This window comes from Ilyonectria robusta (assembly GCF_021365365.1).
Source record: "Ilyonectria robusta strain PMI_751 chromosome Unknown BGZ61scaffold_19, whole genome shotgun sequence".
NCBI lineage: Eukaryota > Fungi > Ascomycota > Sordariomycetes > Hypocreales > Nectriaceae > Ilyonectria > Ilyonectria robusta.
This window is the reverse complement of record NW_025764453.1, coordinates 697,059-722,544: the sequence shown is the minus strand read 5'-3', so window position 1 is coordinate 722,544 and position 25,486 is coordinate 697,059. Positions and strand designations below refer to the sequence as shown.

The following is a 25,486-nucleotide window of genomic DNA, read 5'->3' as shown; positions in this document are numbered from 1 at the left end:
GAAACAAGCACTTGCAAGTCCAGGGGAGATATCCATAACGGCGGCTCAAAGTAAAATTCACGCAGACAAGGACATCATTTGATGGAAAGGGGAGGTGATGGGGCGTTAGAGCAACTGAACTGAACATAACAGGAAATAGGTCCGAGCTGAATTAGGAGGGACCAGGGTTCCGGGAACCATCTTGCGGAAAAGCCCCCCCTCGAGACTTGTGCATCATTCTCCATCTGGAAAAGTGTTAGCTAGTCGAGGATGAAGCGTGTCAGCAACCACAAACTTGTTGGTGAGCTAAAATAAATTTCCACAGGACCATCTTCCTTGTCTGGTCGTCCTTGTTTGGTTTGGTCTTCCTTGTTGAACGCCACCCGTAATCCCGTTTTTAAAATACACCTTGGCATAAATCTCTGACCAGTCTCTGACCGGTGCATCTCACCGGTGGCCTCGGCCCCGGCTACGAGATCGGCTTCTGTTTCCGTCGCTGCTGTAGCTGTTTCGGCTCGCACTGCGACGCCTCGTCTCGTGTTCGTCGTGTCGGCCGCCGCCCCGACGTCTTGGCGCCCCCGGCGACCTCGATCTCGACCTCGACCTCGACCGCGACGAGTAGGACCCGTTTGAGTGGCTGCGGTAGCGACTCCCACCCCCGCGCGACGCTGGCGGCCCGCCGGGTGATCTTGAGGGCGAGCGGGATCCCGGCCGGTAAACGTCCGACCTTGGGCCATACCTGTTCCCTGGCGACATACGACGACGGCCACCTCCGCCAGCTACATTCGCGGCGCCTCCAGTACCCGCTCCAAGAAGACCCCCACGTGGCCCCGCGAAGGGGATTCTGGGGTCGATATTGGCGCCACGTCTGGCGGTCGGGGGAGCAGGCGAGAGCTTGCGACGGGGCAACACGATGGAGACGTTGATAGTTGCGCCATCTACCTGCGCCTCGTGCATGTGCGCAATCGCCGCCTCCGCATCGGCCTCGTAGTCGAATAGGATATAAGCCGTGCCGCGGTTGGTTCCAACTGTGACCAATGACGATTAGTTGATGTTCAGGGACCAGGGCGTATGCGATCTGGCTGGGACCAACTCACAGTTTCGGTTGATAGGTAGATCCAGGTCCTTGACACGACCAAACTGGCCAAAAATCTCATACAGGTGTTGCTCGTTGATGTTCTTGGATAAGCGCTCCACCACAATCTGTCGCGACCCCGTCAGTTCACCGGATGTCCACGTTCCAAAGGGGAAGACCTCCTACCTTGGTGCTCTTCGTCTGTGGGGAGTCGCCGCGGTCTCTGCGGTCGCGATCACGGTCGCGGCCTCGGCTCCAGCTGCGAGTGCGGCTCCGGAAGCGGTCGTTGCGGCGGCCCGGTGTAGGCGATCGGGCAGGGGATCGTGAGTCGTCGTAGCGGCGGCGGCGATCGGGCGAACGCGAGGCGTCGGATCGTGGAGTCAGCGAGCGCGTGCGTGTGCGGGAGCGCGAGCGATTACGCCCTCGGGGAGGCGACGGCGATGCCATTGTAGTTGAGCGCGTTGGCGTGGGTGCGACGTGTCGTAGAGGTTGGAGAGAAAGCTGCTAGGCAAGGTAGGTAGGTGCCTGAGTGAGCCTTGACGGGTGGTCACGTGCAATTGTCGTTGGGGGTGAGGTCGCGTTTTGGTCCAGGGTAGCCTGGTTTGACTTCACGCGAATCTGAACCAACTTGGTCTGATGCTTGATGCAACTCTCAGTTCTCGGCCTATCCCGGCAACGTGCTTGACAGCGCCCTGCATGTACTCTATTTAGCCCTAAGACCCTGGAGACACACCCCCAAGGTTCCCCAAGACGCCAATGCATGTCCCCAAAAAGTGTCCGAGGCGGACAAGGTTGTTGTTCTAGTCGGTTGCCCCTTAAGGCAAAGTAGATCCCCCATGCCTCGAGGCAACCCAATGCCCCTGATGATCAAAGCCTGGCCTCCTCCCTGAGCCCTCCTCCCTGAGCCACGTTGGGAGCCTCATTCTCCATGGTCTGATTCCCTGACCATGGGAAAGATGACGACCAAGCCTGACCCGCTATCACGAAGCTCCGTTCCGTTCACGCCAGTCACCAGTGATTGTTTCACGCAGTCTTCCATTTCTGCTTACTCCCCACTCCACCCGTTTACTTGAGCACCGCCTCTGCTAGCTGTTTATCCTCGTGCTCCGGGCTGTGCTGAGAATGGTGGTTGGTGGTTGGGCACGTTGCTGGGCGCGAAGCCCTCCTCCGGCGCTGTACTCACAATCGTTAGGGCCGCCTTTCCGCACTATTTCCGCGTTTCCTCACACACGACTTACCCCCTTTGTCGGTGTCTGACATCTAAAAGTAGCGTCTCGTCTCGGGCTCCCGATCGCCTGGAACCGTCTGCTGGAGTTCCAGCGCCTGGTCTTGCTGCTGAGGCGGATCCTCCGTCCGCCCGGCCCCACCCTCTTCGGCTTGCCGCAACGCATTCTTGACTTTGGCACGCTGAGCACTGAGACGGCAGAAGAAGGTAAAGAGAACGATGATGACAAAGATGGTGACGCCGCCGGCGATGACCCCAATCTCGAGCCCCGTCATGTGATGAGTTCCCAGGCCGCCGTCCGACAGGGGTTCCTCAGCCGTGTTTTCGTCCGCCATGGTGGATTTCTGACACTGAGAGAGGACCGTGTGGGGAACTTGTGATCAAAGAAGACTCCGAGAAAGCGCAAAGTGCTGATAATGTCGAGAATGCTGACAAAAAGAAGAGAGAAAGCAAAGCAGCAAAGAGTGATGAAGCCAGAAAAGGTAAATACAGCAGCAAGCAAGGATTCCGGCACAATAGCTTTTGTCGCATTATTCTTCGCGCCTCTGCCTGTTGATGACTTATTGTTTGACGCTCAGCTACGTACCTCTATGAGTGACCAGAGGAGTGGCAGCTGTTTGGCAGCTGGCAGCCCCTGAACAACAGCCATTGTCACGGGATCGTTATTTGGCCTTGACTCACAAGAGACGGTTTCTTTTTTTTTTGACTACATATTATCCCACAACGACTACACGACCAAGGAAATACGGCTTTGGATCTGCGGGCCAAACGAAACTAAACGGTTTAGGGACTTCGTGAAACCAGGGGACCGATCCTCCGATCCTCCCTCTATTTACCCCCCCTTCCGACACGCCTTTCACTTCCTACTTCCTAACGCACCCACGCTTTAAGCCGCTCGCATCTTCACCCAACACCCCCCGACAATCTTCATCGTCGTACTCACCTCCTGCAACATCGGCCCATCGTCTATAGCCTCAACCTCGTCAAACGTTTGCAGTAGCCTCGTCACGAGATACGACATTTGGGTCAGCGCGAATTGCTGCCCAATACAAATTCGCGGCCCGCCGCTGAAGGGCAGATACTCCCACCTGAACGAAATCGATTCGTTAGCGACAAGAGAGGGACACAATAAAGGATGGTCATCGGGGAGGGAAAACGTACGTTGTTCGAAGCTTTTCCCAGCGTTCAGGTCGAAACTCATCCGCGTCGTCGCCGAAGATGTCTGTCCGTCGGTGCAGGCTGTACAACGACCACCGACATCCTGTGCCTTTGGGGATGAAAAGGGGCGACTTTCCATCTCGACCGCCTCCACGAGGTAGGATGGTATCAGCTGTGGCCGTTCGCATGTTTGTTGACACTGGCGCCCATAGCCTCAACGCTATTGACCCGATCAGCATCACATCGCCGACCTAGTTACCGGGGGCCGCATTCAAACCTTCTTTTAGAACCATGCTCAAGTACTTCAACTCCTTGAGCTCCTCCCAGCTCGGCCTCCTCCCCTCCAACCGTCCAACCTCCTCCCTCATCTTACTCAACACATCAGGCCTCCTTGCCAAGGTCCAGAACAGCGAACTCAGCGTGCTCGCGCTCGTGTCCCGCCCACCCAAGATCATCGCCAGAAGCTGGTCGCGGACGTACTCCTTCGATGCCCCCGTGGCAAGCATCTCGGTCATAAAAACATACGGCCGCTCCTTGGCCCGGTCCTCGCGCAGCGCCTCCTCGACGTACCGGTCGATAAAGCGTTGGCACGTCGCAACGCTCTGATCGAGCTTCTTGTCCGGTACCAGGAAGGCGATCCAGCCGAGCCGTGCGCGGTTAGCCGCAGAGAGGAGTGCATAGTCGAAGGATACGGTAAAGTCAAGGGCTTCTGGTGTTGGGTTTACCAGCGTTTCGGTGGAATATCCGAACCTGAAGCCCGTAGCCTATAAGTGATTGTCTTCGCCATTCACGAGTGACACTTACATGAAATCAGTCGCAACATCCATCGTAAACAGATAGAACAGCTCCTGCAGGTCCACCTTTCCCCCATCGCGGGGTATCCTGTCGAGGAAGTTATCCACATGCCGATCCGTGCACTCCATGTCGGCAATCTGGTTCCGCACAAAGCTTGGCCGAATCATGGCTCTCGCCTCATGCCACTCTCCGCCATTCACTGAGAAGATCCCCTTGGGCCCGACGGCGAGCTGGATGACTTTTTGCCTAACGCCGAGGATCTGCCAAGTATCGAACTGACCCGATAGCAGCGCCTTGACGTTGTCAGGCTCGTTGGTCATGATGATCCAGGCGCCAACGTTCTGCGCCCAGTACGTGCTCCCGACAGTACCGAAGAGTGAATCCCAGACCTGCAGGATTTTGTACGCCCGTACGGCCTTCAGCATGTCGGTGATCCAGTCAGTGCCGAGAATGGGGTCGCGATGAGGGTAGGTAGCTGCGGGCTGGGTGTTGTGAATGCGCATCTTGTAAAGCCAATAGTGCTTCGAGCGGAAGTAGAGAGCTACGGGTGTCATGGGGACAACAGCCCAGAGCGGGAGAGGCGAGGAGACATGGTCGCTGCTTGTAAGCCGTGACACCAAGTGTCCTCCAATAGCCAAGGCTATGGACGTCCCGGAGACGAGGGCAAGGAGGAGATAAGTGAACTCGTTGGCGATGTTGGACATATTTCATCAGCTTAATCGATGAGTTTAATTGAGGTCGATGTTGTCATGCCTGCGCTCGGGCATTGTCTACATTATATGTACTCCGTTACTCCCGGTTAACTCAAACCTTGACCACCTCATCGAAAAAGGCAAGGGCTTCTCCAACCCCCCCATTCTCCCATTCTCCCATTCCCCTATTCCAATTCCTCATCTGGTGACTGATTCTCACTGCGCTGGCTTCCCTGTTATACACTTATAGGTCATCCCCCCGCTATTGCTGCCCGCTTACGTCGCGTAGCGCCGTGTCACCCGTCGAATGAAACCTCGTGCCGGACCGCCTCGGTCTAGATCAATTCTTCCCATTCTTCCCCGCCATGGCGTTGGTGTCCCGTGGGCACCTGTAACGGAGTTTCCCACGTACACAAAGACTCTGGCATGTGAATATCGACATCCCCACACACCTATTTTGGACGTCAGAAACAGCTAGCGCTGTGTTACTATGACTGATGTGAGCAGCTGAAACAGTTTAGAATATGAACTAATATGGCCCCCTTCTCACGCATACTCATCAACTTCGGACTCGATGCTAGCAATATGCCGTCTCTCTTGGACGCATAGGTAAGAGCTAGGAACAGCGGAACAGTAACATGTCCAATGAGATTGATCAGGATGTAAGCCGTCTGTACCTTGACATCATAGTCTATAAAAGTCACATTCACACAAACCGAGAGGTGCGCACAGCAGACGAATAAATAAATGAAAAATAGAATCCATACTCGCGATCACGAACAAGTGGCTGCTACCGGACGCAATTTATATACAACAGTGAATCTGAACCCAGACCTGGGCGTGACTAAGCTTATAATAATCTCAATGAACTCCCATGGACAACCCCATTCTAATCCTTACTCTTGACGCCCTTTACATAGTAGGGATTCCCTCGGGCTCTACGTAGCCTAAAGTAAAGTTGATGAAGACAGGCCTGGGCGTGGCTAAGCTAAAAATAATCCCGATGAACCCCCGTGGATAACCCTATTCTAACCCTTACTCTTGACGCCCTTTCCATGGTAGGGTTTCCCTCGTACTCGGCGTACCCTAAGTGCGGCCCTGGGAGGCACTGAGGGTCTTGCTAGTGGACTGGGCAGCGCTGCGGAGGCGCGCCTCAAGGTCTGAATCACCAAGCATGGTTCGGCCGTGTGCGATGAAGTGCTCGTAGGCAGGGGCCAGGGCGTCGGAGCGGAGGTCGCAGCCGTAGTAGAACAGGACGCTGCCATTCTTATTGAGGCTTCCGTCAGCCTTCTCAAAGAACCATGTCAAATTCTCGTCCTCTTCGCTGACGGTCCAAACGAGGCTAGGGTGGTCCTTCTTGATGGCGTCGAAAACATTCTCGGCAATGTTGCTGAGCCAGCCAGACTTGGTGATATTTAGGGTAGTCAGAGTAGCTATTGGTCTCTCATCACCAGCAGGCAGGACGACGGCTAAGCACTGCATAGCGTCATCGTAGTAGGCATTGAAGGGGTTAGCCTTGAGAAAGTCGACGAAGCGGTCGATGGTAGCCTCGGCATCCATGCCCTCGCGGTCCCGGAGGAGGGTGGCCTTGAACTTCTCGAGGTCCTCAAATTCATCAATGGCAGACGCCTGCTGAACGGAGTCACCCCGTCGAATCAGGGTACCAGCACCAGAGTCGGTGAAGAGCTCCTTTTGCAAGTCACTGGGGTGGATGATAGCAACAGAGGAGGTACGGGGCAAAAACTCGAGGAGCTCCTTAATTTGACAGATCTTTAGTTTCGTTCCATAGCGACACCAGGGCTGACGTATTAAGTCATCGAACTCGGCATCGAGGTTGATGTGAGAGATGTGCTTGCCATCACCGTTGAACAGGCCTCCTTTTTCTGAGAGGTACACAACCTTGAGAGGCTGAAGGGCACGGGCGAGCTCGGCCGCGGCAACATCGGCATTAACGTTGAGAAGGTGGCCGTCCTTGGACTCAGCCATCGAGGTAAGAACCGGAATATAGCCGGCCTCAATGGAGTTCTCGATAGCCTCCTTGTTAACCTTGGTGATCTTTCCGACGTATTGCCACTTGTCCTTGTCGAGGTAGTCGGCCGTAAAGGCACCGCTGATGGATCGAGTGGCAACACCAAGCTCATCGAGGCGGTCGATCAGTCGGAGGTTCTCCTCAAGGAACAGCTTGCGGGCGATACCGAGGGTCTTGGCATCAGTTACACGGATGCCCTCTTCGAAATGAGGCTCGACGCCAGCCGACCTTCAGCTAGTGTTAGCGCTGGAACCATGTAGTCAACATCTAGGCGGTGGTGTGATTACGAACTCAAGAATGTGGTTGAGCTGGGGGCCTGCACCATGGACAATCACCGGGTAGAGGCCCAGTTCATTGAGGAAGAGCAAGCTGCGGCACAGCTCGTCAAGGTACTCAGTGAGGATGGCACCACCGACCTTGATGACGGCGAACTGCTTGGAGGAGACGGAGGTGAAGAGCTTGAGGTACTGCTGACCCTCGCGCTTGCTGCCGATGCTGCTGACAGCCTGGGCCACGATCTCGCGGGTCCTATCGCGAGCGGGGGGCATGGTGAGGGCGCGGGTGGTCGAGAGGGCTCGGTAGTCGTTGAGGCATTGGGTCTGGGCCGACAGAGCTCCAGCGCGGGCGACGGTGCGGGCGACGGTGCGGGGAGCAGCTCGGCGGGCACCAGCCCGAACGGCCACGGCGGTGGCGGACAGCATCTTCCTCGGAGGTTACGGGACCAATTGGCTCGGCGGCGGGCCGGTCTGGTGCGGTGAGAGGCGTCGATGCGGTGGGAGGGTTGATTGAAGGGAGGATGATGTGGGAGGCAGGTTGGCGAGAAATGGCGGGAAGGTCAAGCCTCAAGTAGAACTGTGGGGGAGGGGCAGAAAAAAAAACCGGGCACCCCCGAGACCGCTCTCAGGCTCAGCGGACTCACACTCTGCTAGATGGAGGTACCTTGAGGTCATAGGCGCGGCGGTACCTCGCATTTGCAGCCACGCCGGCGGGCCCAGCAGGTACCGAGGCCTGTGAGGGGACTGCAACGGCCGAAACGATGCCCTCCCGGTTGACTCATGGCGGGCTAATAAACCCGGCCCAGCATATTCCCCTGCTAGCAGTCTTCTTAGGAGCAGCTTGTTGAGGCTTCTACTCGTGCCAGAGGGGAAGCCAGTAAGTTACCTTGTGTCGCCCTATTTCCCACGGACAGGCACCTACGTGGTAGCATGGAACACGCACGCATGTCGCATCCTACCCACACCACATAGATTCCGGCAGGCCGACCAAAAAATTTGCACGCTTTTTTTTTCGATGCGGTGGAGGAGTCTCTGTTGTAGGGGGTGGAGAGCAGCAAACTCTTTGCACCGACATGGATGAATTTGCCAAAACTTTTTCAAGCCGTCCGTGGGGTTTTCTCATCCATCCATCGTCCTAGCCCTGTGCCCGCGGCTCACTAGAGCTGCGTGTAATTCCCAATTCATGATGCCCGGTTCCCGGAACGGCAACTGGATTTCCGTTTCCATGCCTGGGCTGAGACGGAGACCATGTACGGGCTCGGTAGTTGGTGTTTCGTCGCGAACCAACACGACCTCCTCTCGCTCTGTTTCCCGCCCGCCACTGGGGATCCCGTGAACCCATCACATCCGTCCGTCCACCCAGGATCCAAGACCCAAAGTGCCGGGAGTAGTCGGTTATCCCTCCCGAGCTAGGTGCAGATCGGATGAGGCATTATCAATCAACTGGCATTATCAATCTCTGGCACCCTGCAGCCAGTCCGGGGCTACTCAACGCCCGAGTCCACCTAGGAATGACGCCAGTGCAAGAGACCCATGGCCACGACAGGCCACGACGGGCCTTGACGGGGTCACGACGGGCCATGGCGTCTTCTCTTTCGCGTCCTCGAGAGCCGCGAATGCAGAGAAGTCCCACCTTGGCCACGCCTTCGTGGTGGGACGTGGGATTTAGCCGCACTTGCGATCGGTTCTCATGCCTCTTCCGGCCAATGTGTTGTCATGAGGAGCGGCATATATATGGTCTTGTATGTGTCTGGGTACCCAGCTAGCAGTTGCTTTATATTACTGAGCCAGATGCAAGACCCGTGACTGCAAAATGTTCCAGCCTCAAGTCCAACGACACACCAATCACCATGATAGTAAGGCACTGGTGGAACTGCTTTGCACACACGAGACAGACGAGTCAAACGAGGCAAGCAAGCCCCCACTCCACACTGTGTCACCGGTCTAAGGGAATCGCCAGTGAAAGGTATACATCTCAATTAATCGGGGAACGCCTAACCTCAATCATACATGAGGCCCGGTCTGCATCTCCGGGATCAACGCCGAGATGTGTTGTCGGCGCCTCGGCCCTGAGAGCTAAGTGGCCCGCATATCATGACCGGGCCCTACGTGAACAAATTCCACCGTGCTTAAAAACATATTCCCACTGCAATGATGGCCCGTTGCCCAAAGTTCCCATTTCCCATGGTCGTAGCTTTGCGATATTCGATGTCGTCAAGTCCCAGAATGATTCATGGGGACCGAGTTACCCAAGAACGGCGTGAGGAATCAGCGAGTAGCAACAACTATTGCCGATGGTCAGTATTTGCACAAGGGTTCTGAGGATATCAGATTAAGGCGAGGTAACTTACCGGCTGGAACGATAATGATGACGAGCAGAATGATGATGCCGACAATTAGGCACATTCGCATCTTCATATCCTTCCACCACATCTGCTTGCGGACTCTGTTGGCTCCGCGACGGAAGCCCTGTGCGGAGACGGCCAGGTTGTCCGTCTTGTCCTGGAGAGCATCGAGACGTTCGCCACGCTGAGAGACCTTGTTAATGTTATCGCGCATCACACCAACGGTGTCATCGATTTGCTACCAGCATAATGTCAGCACGTGTCACAGAAATCCCATCATGATGCGGTCAACGGGAATGCGAGTGGATTGTGAGGCGTTCAACGGGACAGTGAAAGAAGCGAGGCTGAGCGGAACGTCCACGAGAGAGCCTGGCACAGCAATCAAGCTGATCGTGCTGTATGATTGAGCACCTTGCGGATTGAGCTGTCGCAAAATGGTAGAGCATCGCATGCTCTGGGGAGCTCGGTCAAGGCGACAATGTGCATCGCATCGCTCAGGGAAAGCTGTCTGGGTCGATGCGAGGATGCCGCCGTTCCATCTCGTCCGCAGAAGTCGGTCGGGTGATGGCCAAGTGGCAATTGTGTCGTCATCGTCTCCCGGGTCTCGCAATCCACACAGATCTCCATCGCTCGCGCAGCACTGAAAACATCAAGATCATAACTTACAGCCTGCAGCGCCTGTGTCCTCGCGGTGCCTTGACCCTGCTGTTGCTGGCCCTGCTGGCCACTGGGAATGTAGGGGTCGTAGGGGGCTTCCTGCTCAGGCATTTTGGCGGTGGTTTGGGGTGATCGGGGGAGAAAGACGGCCGGCACGGCAAAAAGAGGTCGATGGGCGAACGATAGACGGCGCGCTGATTGTGTCGAGGTGGTTTGCGGAAGACAGAGGCTGGAAGTGCGAATACGGGTGATGAAGGTGGGAAGTTGATGTGAGACGTTGCGCTGGCCTAGGCGAAACAAGCAGGTCAAAGGGACGAAGGTGGGCTGGCAGTGAGGCGCTGCACGGGGTGACGAGGCACGGAGGCAGCGGGACGGGGGTCCTTGCTGACCATTTACCGGTACCTACAGAGCACTATAAGGCACGGGCTATTGTGCTACGGCAAAGCCTCCTGCTACGTATTTGGGTTTATTTTTGGCCTGATTCCAGGCTTTACTAGCACGCAGGCGCCTGGAGCTGAGCATGCGTCGAGTGGTAATTAGGTGCTATTGATGTGACACGGCCTACGCCTCAGGTGTTGTCGCTGCAATCTGCACAAGACTGCCTTCGAGGGGGTCCGGTAGTCTCTCGAATGCGAGGCTGGTGACGCTGTTCATGCCTCAGGTGATGCCTCAGGAATTGTTCGGCGCCTGGAAGGGCTGGTGGAATGGAATGCGCTGGGGGGCTAGCCTGGTTAGGTACGTAGCGACGGCTCCCCAGCCTCCGTCCACCAATCCGCCCGACCTAGCCCAGCCCAATTAGATGAGCCGGCAAGGTGGCTTGGCTCTCTTGGCAGGTGGGTGGCTGGCTGGCGAGATGATAGCACGTGACTAGCATTTCTAGCTGTCTCTTCTGTCCGCCTCTTCCGCCTGTCTGTCTATACCGGTTTTTGGTAGGTTGCCGTGGTCGCCGTGGTCGCCGTAGCGGATGGTAGCTCATGAGAATGTGGCGGGTGAGCACTGATCCTGGTCTACTCTCCACCTGGTCCTCTTTCGTCATCCTGCTCAGGAAATCCAGCGCAGACATGATCGCAGCATCCCCCAAGCTCGGAACCAGACGAAAAATGGAGATTTACATGTTATGATGACACGGCGGTAGGTTCGTCGTGGAAACTGGTGCCGCCCATGCCACCCCCACCATGGGTTCTAGCAACCTGTAGCACGCCCTGTACTGCTCCTCTGGCGTATCTGGCCTGTGGAGTGGGGGTTAGCACACAGGAGCAGAGCAGTCCGTCCTGTCGGAACTGACGTTTCGGTGGGTGTATGCGCCTCGCCGTGCCGACCGACACCGACAACGGACGGGAGGGGTTGATGGAGGGGTGGAATCGTGGGTTGGGGGGAGGCAGGAGCGATCGAACGAGGGGAAGGAGCCACGGACACGGACGTGGCGAGTCGGTCACCCATCCCAACCGAAACACTTTTGGGTCTGAAAGTTCCCAGTCTTTTTTTCCCTCTCCTCTTCTTTTCCTCCTCCATCCTCCTTCTTACATCTCCATCCATCGCCCATTGCTCCTCTCTCACCTTCGAGAGCTTCGCCGCAAAAACTACCACCATTCCTCCTACCGCAATCATGTCCACCTCTCTGGATCAGCTCAAGGCTACCGGCACCGTATGCAACCCCTCCATTTTGCCCCTCCATCACACAGAGCTACGCCGCGAGATATGCAATCCCAGAGCTTCAAACTCGACGCCCACCGAACGAGCATCACACCTGGTGCAGCTTCTCGGTGTAGCTGATTTCGCTGAGTCTGCTTTTGCCGTCTCCTCGCGCACGCTCACCCCAACAGCTCCGATCATGAGAACCACTTGCTGACTGCTAGCTTTCTTTGCGACTTGTAGGTCGTTGTGTCCGACTCTGGTAATTACCGCACCCCCCTCTCCATTTACCTCGCATTGCTAACCATCATTACACAGGTGACTTTACTTGTCAGTCTGCCCTTCCTCGGCCTCATTGGCGTCATCGTCTCGCGATATCCCGACAGCGCGCCACGAAGCCATTTTGCCTCATACCCCACCTCTCCCCCACCATAACGGCTGTTTTATGAGATGTTTGAATCGGAAGCTTACAATTTACCACAGCCATTGGCAAGTACAAGCCCCAGGATGCCACTACCAACCCCTCCCTCATCCTCGCTGCCTCCAAGAAGCCCGAGTACGCCGTCTTGATCGATGCCGCCGTCGCCGCTGGCAAGAAGGACGGCAGCACCATCGACGAGCAGGTTGACGCTGCTCTCGACCACCTCCTGGTCGAGTTCGGCCGCGAGATCCTCAAGATCATCCCCGGCAAGGTCTCCACTGAGGTCGATGCTCAGTTCTCCTTCGACACTGCTGCTTCCGTCAAGAAGGCTCTCCGCATTATCGAGGTAGGTTTTCTGCTTCCCACTTTTGCAATGCTCAGGCTTGTGAAACGCTCGTTCTGACACACCTCATAGCTCTACAAGGAGCAGGGTATCGAAAAGGACCGCATTCTCATCAAGGTTGCCTCCACCTGGGAGGGTATCAAGGCTGCTGAGATTCTCCAGCGCGACCACGGCATCAACACCAACCTGACCCTCATGTTCTCCCCCGTTCAGGCCATTGCTGCCGCTGAGGCCGGTGCCTACCTCATCTCCCCCTTCGTTGGCCGTATTCTTGATTGGTTCAAGGCCCACACCAAGCAGGAGTACGCCAAGGAGGCTGACCCCGGTGTTTCTTCCGTCAAGGCCATCTACAACTACTACAAGAAGTTCGGCTACAAGACCATCGTCATGGGTGCCTCTTTCCGCAACACTGGTGAGATCACCGAGCTTGCTGGCTGCGACTACCTGACTATCTCCGTAAGTCCCCAACTTGCCTGCACTGACGTGTGACTACCACCAATATGAATGTGTTACTGACCTTGTACAGCCCGGCTTGCTCGAGGACCTCCTCAACTCCACCGAGGCTGTCCCCAAGAAGCTCGACGCCGTCGCGGCCGCTTCTCTGGATCTTGAGAAGAAGACCTACATCAACTCCGAGGCTGCATTCCGATTCGACTTCAACGAGGACCAGATGGCCGTCGAGAAGCTCCGTGAGGGCATCAGCAAGTTCGCTGCCGACGCCGTTACCCTTAAGAACATTATCAAGGAGAAGCTTGCTTAATTTAATTCTCGCGGTTTAATGTCTTACGAATGGGTAATGAAGGAAAAATGAAGTAAAATATGGGCATCACTGATCTTGGAGTCCAATGTGAATTGAAAAGTTTCAAAACGTGACTGGGGTTACTTGGCTTGGGCGGGAAACTGTCAACCGGGTTTGTTCATTCATTGGATTGAGCTTAGATTGAGAAAGGGATACCAGAATTGAGTGCCTTGAATTAGGTGGATCTCGCCATAATCAGCGTGAAGTACCCAGGCCCCGACGGCATGGACGGGGTGGCAGGGAACACAGCATTGGCGTCCACGTAGTAGGGCCGCCTCGGGAGATTCTCCCAGGTTTCATGAATCCGGAACTGCCAGACCGGGCTGCTGCAATTCCTGGGTGGGGAGCTCCGTGGGACACATCTGATGCTTTGCCAGGCGCCGTCAGTTCATGGGTATCGCCATTTTGCGCCACCACGGCTGAGGGAGACCGGAAATGTCGGGGTTCTCTCCGCCGCGGCACCCGGAAAAGCGAGATTCCAGCATTGTTAGCCGCAAGTGAGGGGACTTGGGATACAACGGGGATGCGGCGGGCGGGCCAATTCAACGGTACCACCGGAGAAGGGCCTTTAGGACCACGTGCGGCGAAATGTGGCCGTCAAGGCTATGATGGATGGCTGTTGAGGTGAAGCAGGTTTGGAGAGGGTTACAAGCGCCCCCTCCACCAGAATCCCGGTTCGGAACGGATCTCCCGATTAAGTCATCCAGCATAAGTAAGGCACCTTTCACCACCTCATCCAACATAGCCAACTTGCCAACCCATTCATCATCATATCAGATCAGCCATCCGTCATCCTTCATCAGCAAAAATAATGGCACCAGCACCGTCTAGCGCTGGAGTAGTCAGCTGCCCCCTGTGTGATTTTCAAGCCCAGCCTCTGAATGCGTTTTGATTGGCTTCGTGGGTCTTCGTTGTCCCGTGCTGAGAATCTGGGACAGGAACGAGGGTATTATGCACCAGGGAGACCCAACGCGTGTATCAAATGAGTCGCCAATTCCTTGGTAAACTCAATGTCAACCATAAAGGGCCTGCGGATCAATCCAGGAAGCCTGGTTGAGCCATTAAGTTAACCGGGCGTCTTGGACCCCGAAATCAGGTGACAGCCGACTGGACCAGCCATGCGGTCATCCCCCCTCCCCGCGTCGGTGCACGCTGCGCCGTACTGTTGCACTCACATGCAGTGACGTACAGCGCCTGTACAAATAGAGCTGTCAGTAGTATGGATGTAGCAGGCACAGAACACGAGTACTATTCGTACTCCTTATCTGGTAGCGAGCGGTTTACGAGCAGAGCGATGGTGGTGGTGGTGAGGATCGCGGGAGTGATTGGATAGTGCCGAAAAGAAATGCACACGAAAACACTGAAATCATGTGCCTTTGCCACAGACTTTTGCTTCTCGTCACCGACTGGAACAGACATGGCGTATATGGTTTCTTTCGTGACCAGTTGCATCTCACAACTCAGGAACGAGCCTGTCGTGCCATGTCTCTCGAGAATCTAGTGCAGGGGCAAGGTTTGAGGCAGAGACACGCAGATGCCATAGATGCAATACAAATGCAGCTGGTACCTTTCGTGTTGCTTCCCTACACGAAGCATAGCCTCGTGAAATACGTGGCCATTACGATAAGGGCATGATTGATGATGGTGATGGGAATGCTGATGACGATCCCATCGTTTGTGGGCTCAAACGCAATAAAGTAGCCAGCCCGTTTGCCACAGGACCAACGTCCGTTACCCGTGTTCGGCGTGGATCCGGCGACTGAGGGGACACTGGGCCAAAACAGGCTAAACTCGGATTCCGCTCACAGCGAGTCGGCTCGACTGGGATGTTTGGGATGTCGCCTCGTGCCATGAACGATTTCGGACAACCTTGGCCGGGAGTCTGCTTGTCGCTGTTGGCCAAGTGCTGACTGTGATTTTATTGTGCCTGTCAGCGACTGCGATTATGCGCGGTCCGCCGATCCTGGTTTTGTTTCTTTTCTCTCCTTTTCTCGGGGAGCCATGTCTCTCGACGGGGAATGCCAGGATATTTCCCCATACCCAGAGACAAATGTTTAAAATATGTAGTTTGTGACTGGCATATGGTTCCTGGGTGCAGAGGACTAACAGGTGGATCGAAGGGCTCCACGTTCCACGCGACTCGGGAGTCAGCGCCGAGAATTAAAGACGAGCACAACGGACGGGGGCGGACGGGTGAAAGACAGACATAATTAAACGGTATCGTCGCTACGGAGGGCTCTTTCAAAAGTCTTGTCCAAGCGCTAGTAACATCATATCCATTTATCCCTGCCGGTTACCTGAGATACATAAAGCTGTCACAGTCTCGTTAAACAGCCGCTGTAACTTCAGGAGTAGTACGCTGCTGATCAGGATATAGCGGTTGCTGTATGCTGTAGCCTGCTATCCTTTAGGGCCTATAGAAATCAGAAAGTACTTCGTGCACTTATTATCTAACCTAATAAGTAGGACTTACTTCTTATAGACAAGACTTTTGAAAGGGCCCTCCGTACGTTACAGACGGGTTCAGCTGGGTGACGGAGACGGCAGAAGGCCCAAATTTCGCATGGATGTTTATGGCGGCCACTCAAGTCAGCCCATGTCATCCGGCATCGTCAGCTTGCTCCAGTAGATCCGCACGTCTAAACGGACTCGGGTCTTTGGCCCCGCCACCTTCCTGTGTCGGTCGTGTATGCTTCGCTCTCGTTTCCTCGCCTCGCCTGCTCCCTTGCAGCTTGCAGTCCTGTAACTTAGGCTATTAGCCCTGTCGTGTAGCTTCTGAGTCGGGCTTCGCGCTGGGGACATGGGGGAAGATCATGGCGGCTTAACTAGACCTAGTTAGCAGATGCCCACATTCGCCAGCGAGCTTGGCCCATTCTGGGGTCGCTGGGCAGCCCTGTGGCCCGTATCGGCGCTGGACCGTGGACCGGGCTGGAGAAGCTCGTATTTGGATTCAATCTCGCGGGCCAAGGCCGCCGGGGGCCTGGGGGGAATGATGGGAAGGTGAAGCTGGTGGCTGTCAAGCGCGTATGGGGAGCGGCCACGAAGGTCGTCTTTGGCGCTGTCGTCGGCTTCGCATGCCAGCCGTTGCGAGCAGCTCCACCAGCCTGCCATGTCAACCATGGTCGGCGTGATGAAGCTGCAATTCTGAGACGGTCTGCACGCATGTGGACTGCATTGCACGATGCTTCCGCAGTCGGCTGGTACCTTACTCAGGCACAGGCACAAGTGCCCATACGGACATGGCAAGATCAGCCGCAAAGTCCCAAAGTCTCCCTGCTTCCCCTCTCTGACGTTGGGTGGGCTCGTAAAACGGCCTTGATGGCCCAATAGCTTAATGGGATTGACCCGCTGCCGAGAGTCGTAGCGTTTTTTTCCTTTGGCCTGTCGTCTGGGGACGGTTTGTCTGACGACGTGAGATGGGACAGACGAGGCTCAACAACACGAACCATACCCGATTCCGCCCACACACACTCACAATCACACACCTCCCCATACTCTCGTTCTCTCATCTCTGTGCTCCCTCCCTCCCTTCGTATTCTCCATCGCTCCATCGTGAGATTGTGCCCTAATATCCTTCCGTCCGCCTCTCGGCGCCTGCCACCTCCTCTCCCTCCCTCTCCTTCGCGTCCACCACCTCCGCGGCTCCTCCTATCCGCCACTTCCGCTGTCGCTCGCTTACCTACTCTCCTCGCATCCTGTCACCTCCTATCGACTCCCGTTGCTCTCAGCCTCTCCTCCGCTCGTTTCTCCCCATGTCGCTCAATGCACCTCGCCGTCGCTGAGCTCATCGTCGCCCAGGCCTAACCATCGCCATGCTCCCGACGTGGGGATTGGAGCCAAGGCTCAGCTTTGGCGGGCTCGTTGCAACCCTGCTGCTCTCCCTCAGCAGCTTTGCCAATGCCTACGACTTGAATCCCAACTCGACCCGTTCGTCGCAGCTTTTCCCCGGCCTTGATGAGGATGCATGCTGATTACCTTCCCACGGGCCAGAGTCGGTCACGACAATTGCAAAGACCATGGTCACAGACCTCATGTCCTTCTACAAAGGCGACCAGCCCGGTCACACGCCTGGTCTGCTTCCTGACCCGTACTACTGTATGTCCTTTCTCGGCCCCTTTTTGGTGACTCGGTCACCCTCAGTTTCGTTGCTAATCCTTCTCGTAGGGTGGGAGGCCGGTGCCATGATGGGCACGCTCATTGGTACGTATACGCATTGCATTTGGTCGCCGACGCCGATATTAACCTGACATGTAGAATATTGGCACTACACCAAGGACGATGCATATGTCAACGCCACCAAACAAGCCCTGCTTTTCCAGGTTGGCGAATACGACGACTACATGCCCATTAACCAAACCAGAACCGAAGGAAACGATGACCAGGGCTTCTGGGGTCTCGCCGTCATGTCCGCCGCCGAATACAACTTCCCTCACCCTAAGGAAGACGAACCGCAATGGCTCGCCTTAGCACAGGCCGTTTTCAACACCCAGGCTGCCAGATGGGATAATGAACACTGTGGAGGAGGCCTTCGGTGGCAAATTTTCCAGTGGAACACTGGGTACAATTACAAGAACTCGATTTCCCAGGCGTGCTTCTTCGCCCTCGGCGCCCGGCTCGCCCTCTTCACTGGCAACAAGACCTATGCCGACTGGGCCGACAGGTCGTGGGACTGGATGGAAAAGGTCAAATTCATCAACAAGGACAAGAATTGGGCTGTTTACGACGGCGCACACATCGAAACCGGTTGCACTAACATTGTCCCCTACCAGTTTTCGTACAATGTCGGCGGCTTCATCCTCGGCGCGGCAGCCATGTACAACTACACCGAGAGCGCGGAATGGAAATATCGCCTCGACAGCTTGATTGAGGGTGTCAAAGTCTTCTTCACGGGTCCCGACAAGGACATCATGGCCGAGGTCGCCTGTGAGCCCGTCAAACTTTGCAATCTCGATCAGCAATCCTTCAAGGCCTATTTGAGTCGCTGGCTGGCTGTTACTACCCAGTGGGCCCCCCACACCGCCGATATTATCAGGCCACTATTGAGAACGTCTGCTGTCGCCGCTGCGAAACAGTGTGTTGGAGGTGACAACGGACACATGTGTGGTATGATTTGGACCAACGGCAAATACGATGGATCGACCGGTGTAGGACAGCAGATGGCCGCCTTGGAAATTACACTCTCCTGTATAGTTGGACAACGACCCGCCCCTTTGACAGCCGACACCGGAGGTACCAGTAAAGGTGACGCCGGCGCTGGTTCCGAGGATATTGGACGGACCGAGCCGAACCGGAATTGGAAGAAGATAACCGCGGGCGACAGAGCAGGGGCCGCCATCCTTACCGCGCTCGTCATCGGTTTGCTCCTCTTTGGCATTGGATGGCTAATGGTCGACGAGAGGTCGGAAAAGAGTGCGATGGAGCAATTTAACGGTTCCTACGTTTCGACGATGGCTACCATCGCAGCCTTTGCTGGGCCTGGGGCAGTCGCCGCAGCTCTGCATCGGAAGGACGCAGCAGTAGTCAGAGAGAAAGCTGTTGGATCCGACTCAACCAGCGAACGCAGTGGCGAGAAGGAAATTGCTGATCTCCCCCCTGTTGTGATTGGAAACGTGCGCAACCAGGAGCCGAGTCTACAGCATCGTCGGGTATCAAGCATGCCCATAGGATGGCCACATAACCCATCTATGAGAGGGAGTGTCATGTATGACCCTGATGGCATTTATCCTGCGTCTGGAACTCAGTCTAGAGTCGACCTCGCAAGCCTCTACAAAACGCCGAACTTCTCTCGACCGGATCTGATTTCAACGGAGAGACACAGCCAAATTTCCGAAAATACAAGCCAGATCGAGGAAACAAGGCGCTCTGGAGAGAACTTCCACGACTCTTCTGAAACAAGCGGATCGACTGGAGAAAAGAACCAAGTGGTAGACGGCACCAACAGTTCCACAGAACACGATTCATCTGAAGGAACAACCAGTCGTGATGTAGAGGAAAACGATCGACCGGCAGAAAATAGCGTCCCTTTGGAGGACAAGGGAAAGGGTCATGAAGCTCCTATCGAGGACATTCATCACAAAGAAGAATCCGACTCGCCGCCAAAGGAAAGCGAATCGTCAGGAGAAACACCTATTGTGACGAAATAATCAATTGCCCTATATGTATGGGATCTTATGAAGGTTGATGGGTATTAAATATTGCTTGGGACAACATGGCGTTGGACTGCAGCATTTCTGGGTGGCGTTTGACGGAGGCGGCGCAAATCGATTACAACAACCATTATTGGACCTCAACACGAACATCTTATCAAAGGATGAACACTGGCTAAAGCTTGACAGGCATTTGAAAGGACTAGAAAATGAACCACATACCTGTAATCCGATGGGCTTGTGTGCATGTTACCCCTCACTGGACTTGTGATTGTTCGTGAAGGGCTCGTAGGGCGTATTGGGCGCCTATTGTTTGGCCGAGGGCTTGGCTTCTGCCACTCTCCACATGGGACACTTGGCCCTATGGAATGTGTTGAAACTATGCTCCAGATATGGTATTGAACCCTTGCGTATGCATTTATCATACTAAGTTCGCGAATGTACTAGTCCTTTGTCTGGAAGTCCAGCCTATGACGTCAAATGTTTATCACAAAGCCCAGCTGCGTGGCGAGGCGAGTTAGGCATGATCGACCGTCAGATCCAGGCCCTCCACCTCAGACTAAGTTAACTCAATCAGGAATCTGATTCTCTTTTTAGTCGGGGCGGTTTCAACCACCAATCCCGCATGAGCGTTGTGGCCTCCTTTGGCTTGGGCTGCAGAAACCCGTCAGCGTGGCTTACGGTAGTGTGAAGTCTGAGGTGAGATGGATTCTGATTTGTTATCCCTTGGAGCTGGGGATATGGGGTGTGTCTCTGATGTGGCAGCTATGCGAGAGAAGCCGCCATGGAGCAGGTTAAAAGACGGTAAAGCCCCAGGTTTGGAACAGTGAGCAAGCAGCACAAAGCCCATCGGAACCAGAACTCCACCAGCACATACATACCAACCACACACCTAAACGACCATGATCGTGGACAAGTATACGACCCTGAGAAAGGCATTGGTCAAGGGACGCCTTCTCCTTCCTCATGATGAGGGTTACGAGGAGAGTCTGGAGCGATGGAGTCTCACTTGCGTGAAGCCAGCCGTGAGTCGTTCTGACAAGCACCTACACATTCCCGTATCGAGCTTCAGAAATTAGCGATTGACCTCAAGTCCAGGCAGCTGTAGCCCAGCCGGCAACCGCCGAAGAAGCCAGTGCGACTGTCAAGTTTGCAACCGCCAATGGCATCGCCTTCAATGTGAAGTGCGGCGGGCATAGCACCGCGCCAGTGTCGAGCGCGCCCTCCCCCGAAGGTATGGTCCTTGACCTGTCTCTGATGAGGGACGTCACCGTGGACCCTGACGCGCAGACCGTGTCTTTTGGAGGAGGCTGTCTCTGGAGAGAGGTTGACGAGGCGCTGTGGAAGCATGGTCTCGCGACTGTGGGCGGTACTGTATCGCACACCGGCGTTGGTGGACTCATCCTGCATGGCGGGTACGGGGCCCTGACGGGTCGTCGTGGGTTGGCGCTGGATATTTTGATCTCTTGTGAGGTAGTCCTAGCCGATGGAAGCATTGTAACGGCTTCCGAGACGGAGAATCCAGACCTGTTCTGGGGTCTGCGTGGCGCTGGCAGTAGTTTCGGCGTTGTCACCAAGTTTACCAGCAAGGCGTACCCTCAGGGCGACATCTGGGGCGGCATGTTCGTCCTCCCTTTGGACAACCTCCCTGCCGTTGTTGACTTCATCAATCACTGGGACGAGACCAACGATGGCTATCAATCCTTTGGAGCCTCCTTCACCCATACACCTCTGTTCCCAGGGGCAGACCCTGAAGCGCCGCGTCCTCCCGTGTTGATTCTAAACGTCATGCATACCGGTAGCGACGCGGAGACGGCAGGGCCAGAGTACTTTGCTCCGGTACTGAAGTTGGAAGCCTCGATGAAGCATGTCGGCCCCATGCCGTATCCCGAAATCAACAAAGGGGCCGACGAGATATTTTGTTCGGGCAAAAAATATCTATTTGGCGGATGCAACTTCACCATTCCGCTTGAGCTCTCCACAGCAGAGGCTTGCCGAGACCGATTTATCGGCTTCATCGAAGCCAACCCGGAAGCCAAGGGCAGTGTGTGCATGCTCGAGTGCTTCTCCAAACGCGTGAGCGGGCTGGTCCCGGCCGATGCCACGGCATTCAACAACCGAGGCAACTACTTCAACATTGGAACCTTGTGGACATGGAAACATGACTCCCTCGACCAGGCAATCCGCGACAATAATCGTGCGTTTCAGAAAGATATCCGCGAACTTGGGTACAACGACACGGACCTGAAGGACGGCGTGGGCCGGTATGTGAACTACGACGGCGATACGCTGACGGCTAAGACGGCCTTTGGGTCCAATGCCGAGCGACTGCGGGAGTTGAAGGAGAAGTATGATCCCAAGAATGTATTTGACAAGATGTGGAAACTTGGAGTTCAAACTGAAGGTCAATGATCTCAGGCTTTGGTTGGACGATATCAAAGTATACGCAGAGTTCAGTCAATATATTTGATCATCAAGTAATTGTCTGGAGTAGGATCCACGGAACGATACCTATTTGTCAGAATGCCTCCCCTCCTAAAACAAGCCCCTCAAGCAGAGCTGTTGTAAGTCGCATCCACTGCCTCCTTTTCCCTGACCAGAAATTCCTTGAATGTGCTCATCGGAATTCCCCACTCCTTGACCTCGTGCATGTTCACCAACCGGGACATGTCCCGCATGACAAGCTGCCCTCCGATGAAAATGTTAGTTGCCTTTTGCTCCTCAATCTCCGCATCGGTAAGATACACGGCCTTCAGGTCTCGCCCCGTTGCCTTCGAAAGCTCCTGCAGAAGCGCATCTATGCTCACAAGCTCATCCGCATAGCTGATTTGCTTGCTACTGAACCGCTCGGGCTCCAAAACTGCCGCGCAGGCGAAGAGCCCGATTGTCTTCGTGTCGACCATGGGTAGCACAGTCTCTCGTGTCATGGCTGTGGTCCAAACACCCTGATCGACAAGCCCAGGGTACATTCGCACCAACGGCTGCAGGAAGTTGGCCATGAAGTTTCCGGGGCGGAGAATCGTCCAGTGGTCGTAGCCTGCGCCTCGGACCTCCTGCTCAATGCTCTGCTTGGAGCGCAGGACTGTGGCGACGATGCCTTCCTGGTCCAGGAACTTTAACTTTTCGAGGTTGTCGGAGCTAAAGCTGCTCGAGTAGATGGCGTGCTTGACACCGGCAGCTTTGCCGGCTGCGAGTAGGTTCTTAGCCCAGACCATCTCGGTGGACAGATCTTTGAGGTTGGGCATCAGGTTGATGAAGATGGCATCACAGCCAGCGATAGCGGAGGCCATGGCTTCTTGGTTGTCGTAGTCCCCGTGCCATAGCTTGACACCGAGAGCCTCTATGGCCTTGGCTTTGTCGGAGGTTGGGTCTCGGGCTAGTGCGTGGACCTCGATGTCCTTTGCGCGAAGACAGCGGGTGAGGGAGCCGCCTTGGGTACCCGTGGCACCGCAAACGAAGACTTTAGAGGCAGACATGTTGAGAGTTGCCGTGGTAGATTTAACAATTAAGTGATTTTTGTGTGGTTGGATGCAGTTTTAAGGGCAATTTATGTGTAAGTGTAGGTGTAGGTGTAGATGAAGGTGTGTAGGGTGTGATTTGGTTGTATAGTTTTTGATACCTTTTGAGGGCTGACCATCATAGTTATTATATAGGCAAATTGATGGTAAAGTGATATTAGGCCTCATCGTATCATATCGTTACTGCCTCCCCGGTGAACAGAGAGTGGAAATCTGCGGACACACCTCCACATCTCCGCATGCCGGGGTCTCATCCTCCAGGTATGCGGCAGTCCGCCGGGCGGAACTCCGCCCAGGCCCCACAATTACCGTCCAGCTCCATTCTGGACGTCGTGACTGAACTTCACACATCCTCTTTTACCGCCCACTTCATCGGATTTCCGCCCTCGCATTACTTCTCTTACGAATACAGATCCATTCTATCATTTGAGGGCCATTGGGAACTCGTGTCCTCCATCCAGCATGTCACTCACTGCGCGGGAACGACGAAATCCTCCGCCGCGGCGGAAGTCCTGCGCCGCATGCATCAAGGCTAAGCGGCGCTGCGACATGGCCGTCCCAGCGTGTATGCGATGCTCTCAGCGACGCGTGCATTGTCAGTATCCAAACCGGGGCATCCAAAACCAGAATCCCGTGAGGTCCCAACCAGACCCGATGTCGGGTCTGTTGATCGGGGATGCGATGTGTCTATCGCCATCAACAGTGGGGCAGCTTGAGGGAAGCAACGGCGACTTCAACTCGGTTGCGGCAACTATCGATGCGGCGAACATCGATCCAAGCGTCAGAAACTTGGCGCCTTTTGAACTTCCGATCTATGATGACACCTTGGATCTATTGGATACCCTAGATATTTTACAACAACAACCATCAACGCTAGTTCCTCCATCAACAAGGGTGTTTGATGCGGTTCCAGAGACAATCGCGAATCGGTTGCAGTGGTCCATAGACGAGATCCGCAAGGCACCAAAGAGTATGGTTCTAGAAAACCAGACACCTTGGTGTCATCCAATGGTATACAAGGATGAGATGCCTCGGTCTATGCAAGGCAAGCACCTCATTCCTCGTCTAGACAACGTCAACTGACACTGTATTTAGATGCCCACGCCTGCTGTGCATTGTACCTAGCAAAGAACCGTGTGAATGCACCTATCATATTTCGCTCCATCGAATCCCGGGTCAGCGATCTCCTCCGTTCGCCGGCCCCGAACGCTCCCAAGGAGTGTCTTGCACACACCCAAGCCCTGCTACTCTACCAGATCATCCGTCTCTTAGACGGCGACATTGGTGCTCGGGTCTCCGCCGAGCGTGATCTCATAGCTATTGAGACCTCTGCTATTGCCCTGTTTGCATACGCCCAGTTCGACCTCGACCCAGCCGCAAAAGAGCTGCCGTTGTTTCCCATCACACCCACCAAGACGTTTTGGATCGAGTGGGTCCTACAAGAGTCGATACGCCGCACACTCCTCCTAACATTCTACTTCTTGCAAGCGTATCGAATCATGACGCTCCAAAAGGGGCTGCAGTGCGATGGAAAGTTGGGGCTCTGCCACTCATGGACGGTGTCGTCTTACTTGTGGCAGGCGCGGACGCCAATGGAATTTGCAGAGGCATGGACGAAGAAAAGGCATTTTGTAGTAACGAATGCTAGCTTTACTGAGTTGTTGCAGGAGGCGATGGCGGGTGATATAGATTCGTATGGGAAGATATTTATCACATCATTGATGGGGATTGATGAGGCGGAAGGATGGTTTGCAAGTCGAGGGGGCAGTCTTTGAAAGAGCTGTAAACGATGACTTTCATTAGGGGTATTTACCGATACGAACGCCAATTTGCATCTGCCCGAGTAGTTGAATGAGCAACACGATGGATATAAGATCGAATGCATTACTCGACGGCGTCATGCCCGCCAATTTTCTCAGGCAAGCCCGACGCCAGGCAAGATAGAGGAGCGTTTATTGTAACACGGCGGCATTGATTTGCGTACTTCAGAGTTCCCACTGAGAGCCCCCATTAGCCGGACAGAATGATTTGCATACTTAGCATGACTTGTGAGCTCCCTTCCCAATCAACACGCGGGTTTAGCTCAGTTGGGGTATGTTTACACATTAATCCCTCACTCAGGCAAATCACTAACCTTCACTGGCAGAGAGCGTCAGACTGAAGATCTGAAGGTCATGTGTTCGATCCACATAAACCGCAAGGACTTATTTTTTGCCGTTTTCCACTGCTTTTGCCTGATCTGAGGGACCACACCAGGGTGGCATGCTATGCAATGCAGACATGGGTTTGGTGCGGCCTACTTTTTTGGCGGAGCGCAGGGCAGATGTGGATATTCTCTGGTGGTGTGAGATTAACTTTAAACAAGGAAATACATCCGCTTGGTAACAAGACAATATT

At 54.9% G+C, this 25,486-nt stretch overlaps 10 protein-coding genes across 10 annotated transcripts; 4 read left to right on the top strand and 6 right to left on the bottom strand.

The window, feature by feature from the left end:
• Nucleotides 1-276: 276 nt before the first annotated feature.
• Nucleotides 277-1,666, bottom strand: BGZ61DRAFT_75518 (uncharacterized protein). The gene is made up of 3 exons (XM_046257052.1): nucleotides 1,241-1,666; nucleotides 1,077-1,182; nucleotides 277-1,007 (listed from the first exon to the last, which is right to left on the bottom strand). The coding sequence occupies exons 1-3, from the start codon at nucleotides 1,499-1,501 to the stop codon at nucleotides 427-429; spliced, it is 948 nt and encodes a 315-aa protein (XP_046100459.1). The 5' UTR covers nucleotides 1,502-1,666; the 3' UTR covers nucleotides 277-426.
• Nucleotides 1,667-2,314: 648 nt separating this feature from the next.
• On the bottom strand, nucleotides 2,315-2,614 carry BGZ61DRAFT_536094 (uncharacterized protein; the record flags this gene model as incomplete). Its single annotated transcript, XM_046254348.1, has 1 exon — nucleotides 2,315-2,614. One exon carries the CDS (start codon nucleotides 2,612-2,614, stop codon nucleotides 2,315-2,317), a length of 300 nt encoding a protein of 99 aa, XP_046100458.1.
• A 384-nt stretch (nucleotides 2,615-2,998) lies between these two features.
• Nucleotides 2,999-5,002, bottom strand: BGZ61DRAFT_457697 (cytochrome P450). The gene is made up of 4 exons (XM_046246679.1): nucleotides 4,242-5,002; nucleotides 3,715-4,187; nucleotides 3,441-3,657; nucleotides 2,999-3,367 (listed from the first exon to the last, which is right to left on the bottom strand). Exons 1-4 carry the CDS (start codon nucleotides 4,934-4,936, stop codon nucleotides 3,166-3,168), a joined length of 1,587 nt encoding a protein of 528 aa, XP_046100457.1. The 5' UTR covers nucleotides 4,937-5,002; the 3' UTR covers nucleotides 2,999-3,165.
• Nucleotides 5,003-5,656: 654 nt separating this feature from the next.
• BGZ61DRAFT_457691 (Aspartate/glutamate/uridylate kinase) lies at nucleotides 5,657-7,766 on the bottom strand. Its single transcript, XM_046246678.1, has 2 exons — nucleotides 7,245-7,766; nucleotides 5,657-7,181 (listed from the first exon to the last, which is right to left on the bottom strand). The coding sequence occupies exons 1-2, from the start codon at nucleotides 7,652-7,654 to the stop codon at nucleotides 6,011-6,013; spliced, it is 1,581 nt and encodes a 526-aa protein (XP_046100456.1). The 5' UTR covers nucleotides 7,655-7,766; the 3' UTR covers nucleotides 5,657-6,010.
• A 1,730-nt stretch (nucleotides 7,767-9,496) lies between these two features.
• BGZ61DRAFT_481752 (synaptobrevin family protein) lies at nucleotides 9,497-10,341 on the bottom strand (the record flags this gene model as incomplete). Its single annotated transcript, XM_046249329.1, has 3 exons — nucleotides 9,497-9,513; nucleotides 9,580-9,811; nucleotides 10,240-10,341. The coding sequence occupies 3 exons, from the start codon at nucleotides 10,339-10,341 to the stop codon at nucleotides 9,497-9,499; spliced, it is 351 nt and encodes a 116-aa protein (XP_046100455.1).
• Nucleotides 10,342-11,836: 1,495 nt separating this feature from the next.
• On the top strand, nucleotides 11,837-14,053 carry BGZ61DRAFT_481751 (uncharacterized protein; the record flags this gene model as incomplete). The annotated part of the gene is made up of 7 exons (XM_046249328.1): nucleotides 11,837-11,875; nucleotides 12,106-12,124; nucleotides 12,181-12,192; nucleotides 12,346-12,629; nucleotides 12,699-13,082; nucleotides 13,153-13,315; nucleotides 13,605-14,053. The coding sequence occupies 7 exons, from the start codon at nucleotides 11,837-11,839 to the stop codon at nucleotides 14,051-14,053; spliced, it is 1,350 nt and encodes a 449-aa protein (XP_046100454.1).
• Nucleotides 14,054-17,383: 3,330 nt separating this feature from the next.
• On the top strand, nucleotides 17,384-19,693 carry BGZ61DRAFT_75347 (glycosyl hydrolase family 76-domain-containing protein). The gene is made up of 3 exons (XM_046257051.1): nucleotides 17,384-17,520; nucleotides 17,590-17,625; nucleotides 17,680-19,693. The coding sequence occupies exons 1-3, from the start codon at nucleotides 17,442-17,444 to the stop codon at nucleotides 19,566-19,568; spliced, it is 2,004 nt and encodes a 667-aa protein (XP_046100453.1). The 5' UTR covers nucleotides 17,384-17,441; the 3' UTR covers nucleotides 19,569-19,693.
• A 484-nt stretch (nucleotides 19,694-20,177) lies between these two features.
• Nucleotides 20,178-22,073, top strand: BGZ61DRAFT_457683 (uncharacterized protein). Its single transcript, XM_046246677.1, has 2 exons — nucleotides 20,178-20,596; nucleotides 20,670-22,073. The coding sequence occupies exons 1-2, from the start codon at nucleotides 20,474-20,476 to the stop codon at nucleotides 21,981-21,983; spliced, it is 1,437 nt and encodes a 478-aa protein (XP_046100452.1). The 5' UTR covers nucleotides 20,178-20,473; the 3' UTR covers nucleotides 21,984-22,073.
• On the bottom strand, nucleotides 22,055-23,047 carry BGZ61DRAFT_426696 (uncharacterized protein; the record flags this gene model as incomplete). The annotated part of the gene is made up of 1 exon (XM_046243683.1): nucleotides 22,055-23,047. One exon carries the CDS (start codon nucleotides 23,045-23,047, stop codon nucleotides 22,121-22,123), a length of 927 nt encoding a protein of 308 aa, XP_046100451.1. The 3' UTR covers nucleotides 22,055-22,120.
• Nucleotides 23,048-23,448: 401 nt separating this feature from the next.
• On the top strand, nucleotides 23,449-25,072 carry BGZ61DRAFT_75308 (uncharacterized protein). The gene is made up of 2 exons (XM_046257050.1): nucleotides 23,449-24,134; nucleotides 24,185-25,072. The coding sequence occupies exons 1-2, from the start codon at nucleotides 23,552-23,554 to the stop codon at nucleotides 24,862-24,864; spliced, it is 1,263 nt and encodes a 420-aa protein (XP_046100450.1). The 5' UTR covers nucleotides 23,449-23,551; the 3' UTR covers nucleotides 24,865-25,072.
• The last annotated feature ends 414 nt before the right edge of the window (nucleotides 25,073-25,486 follow it).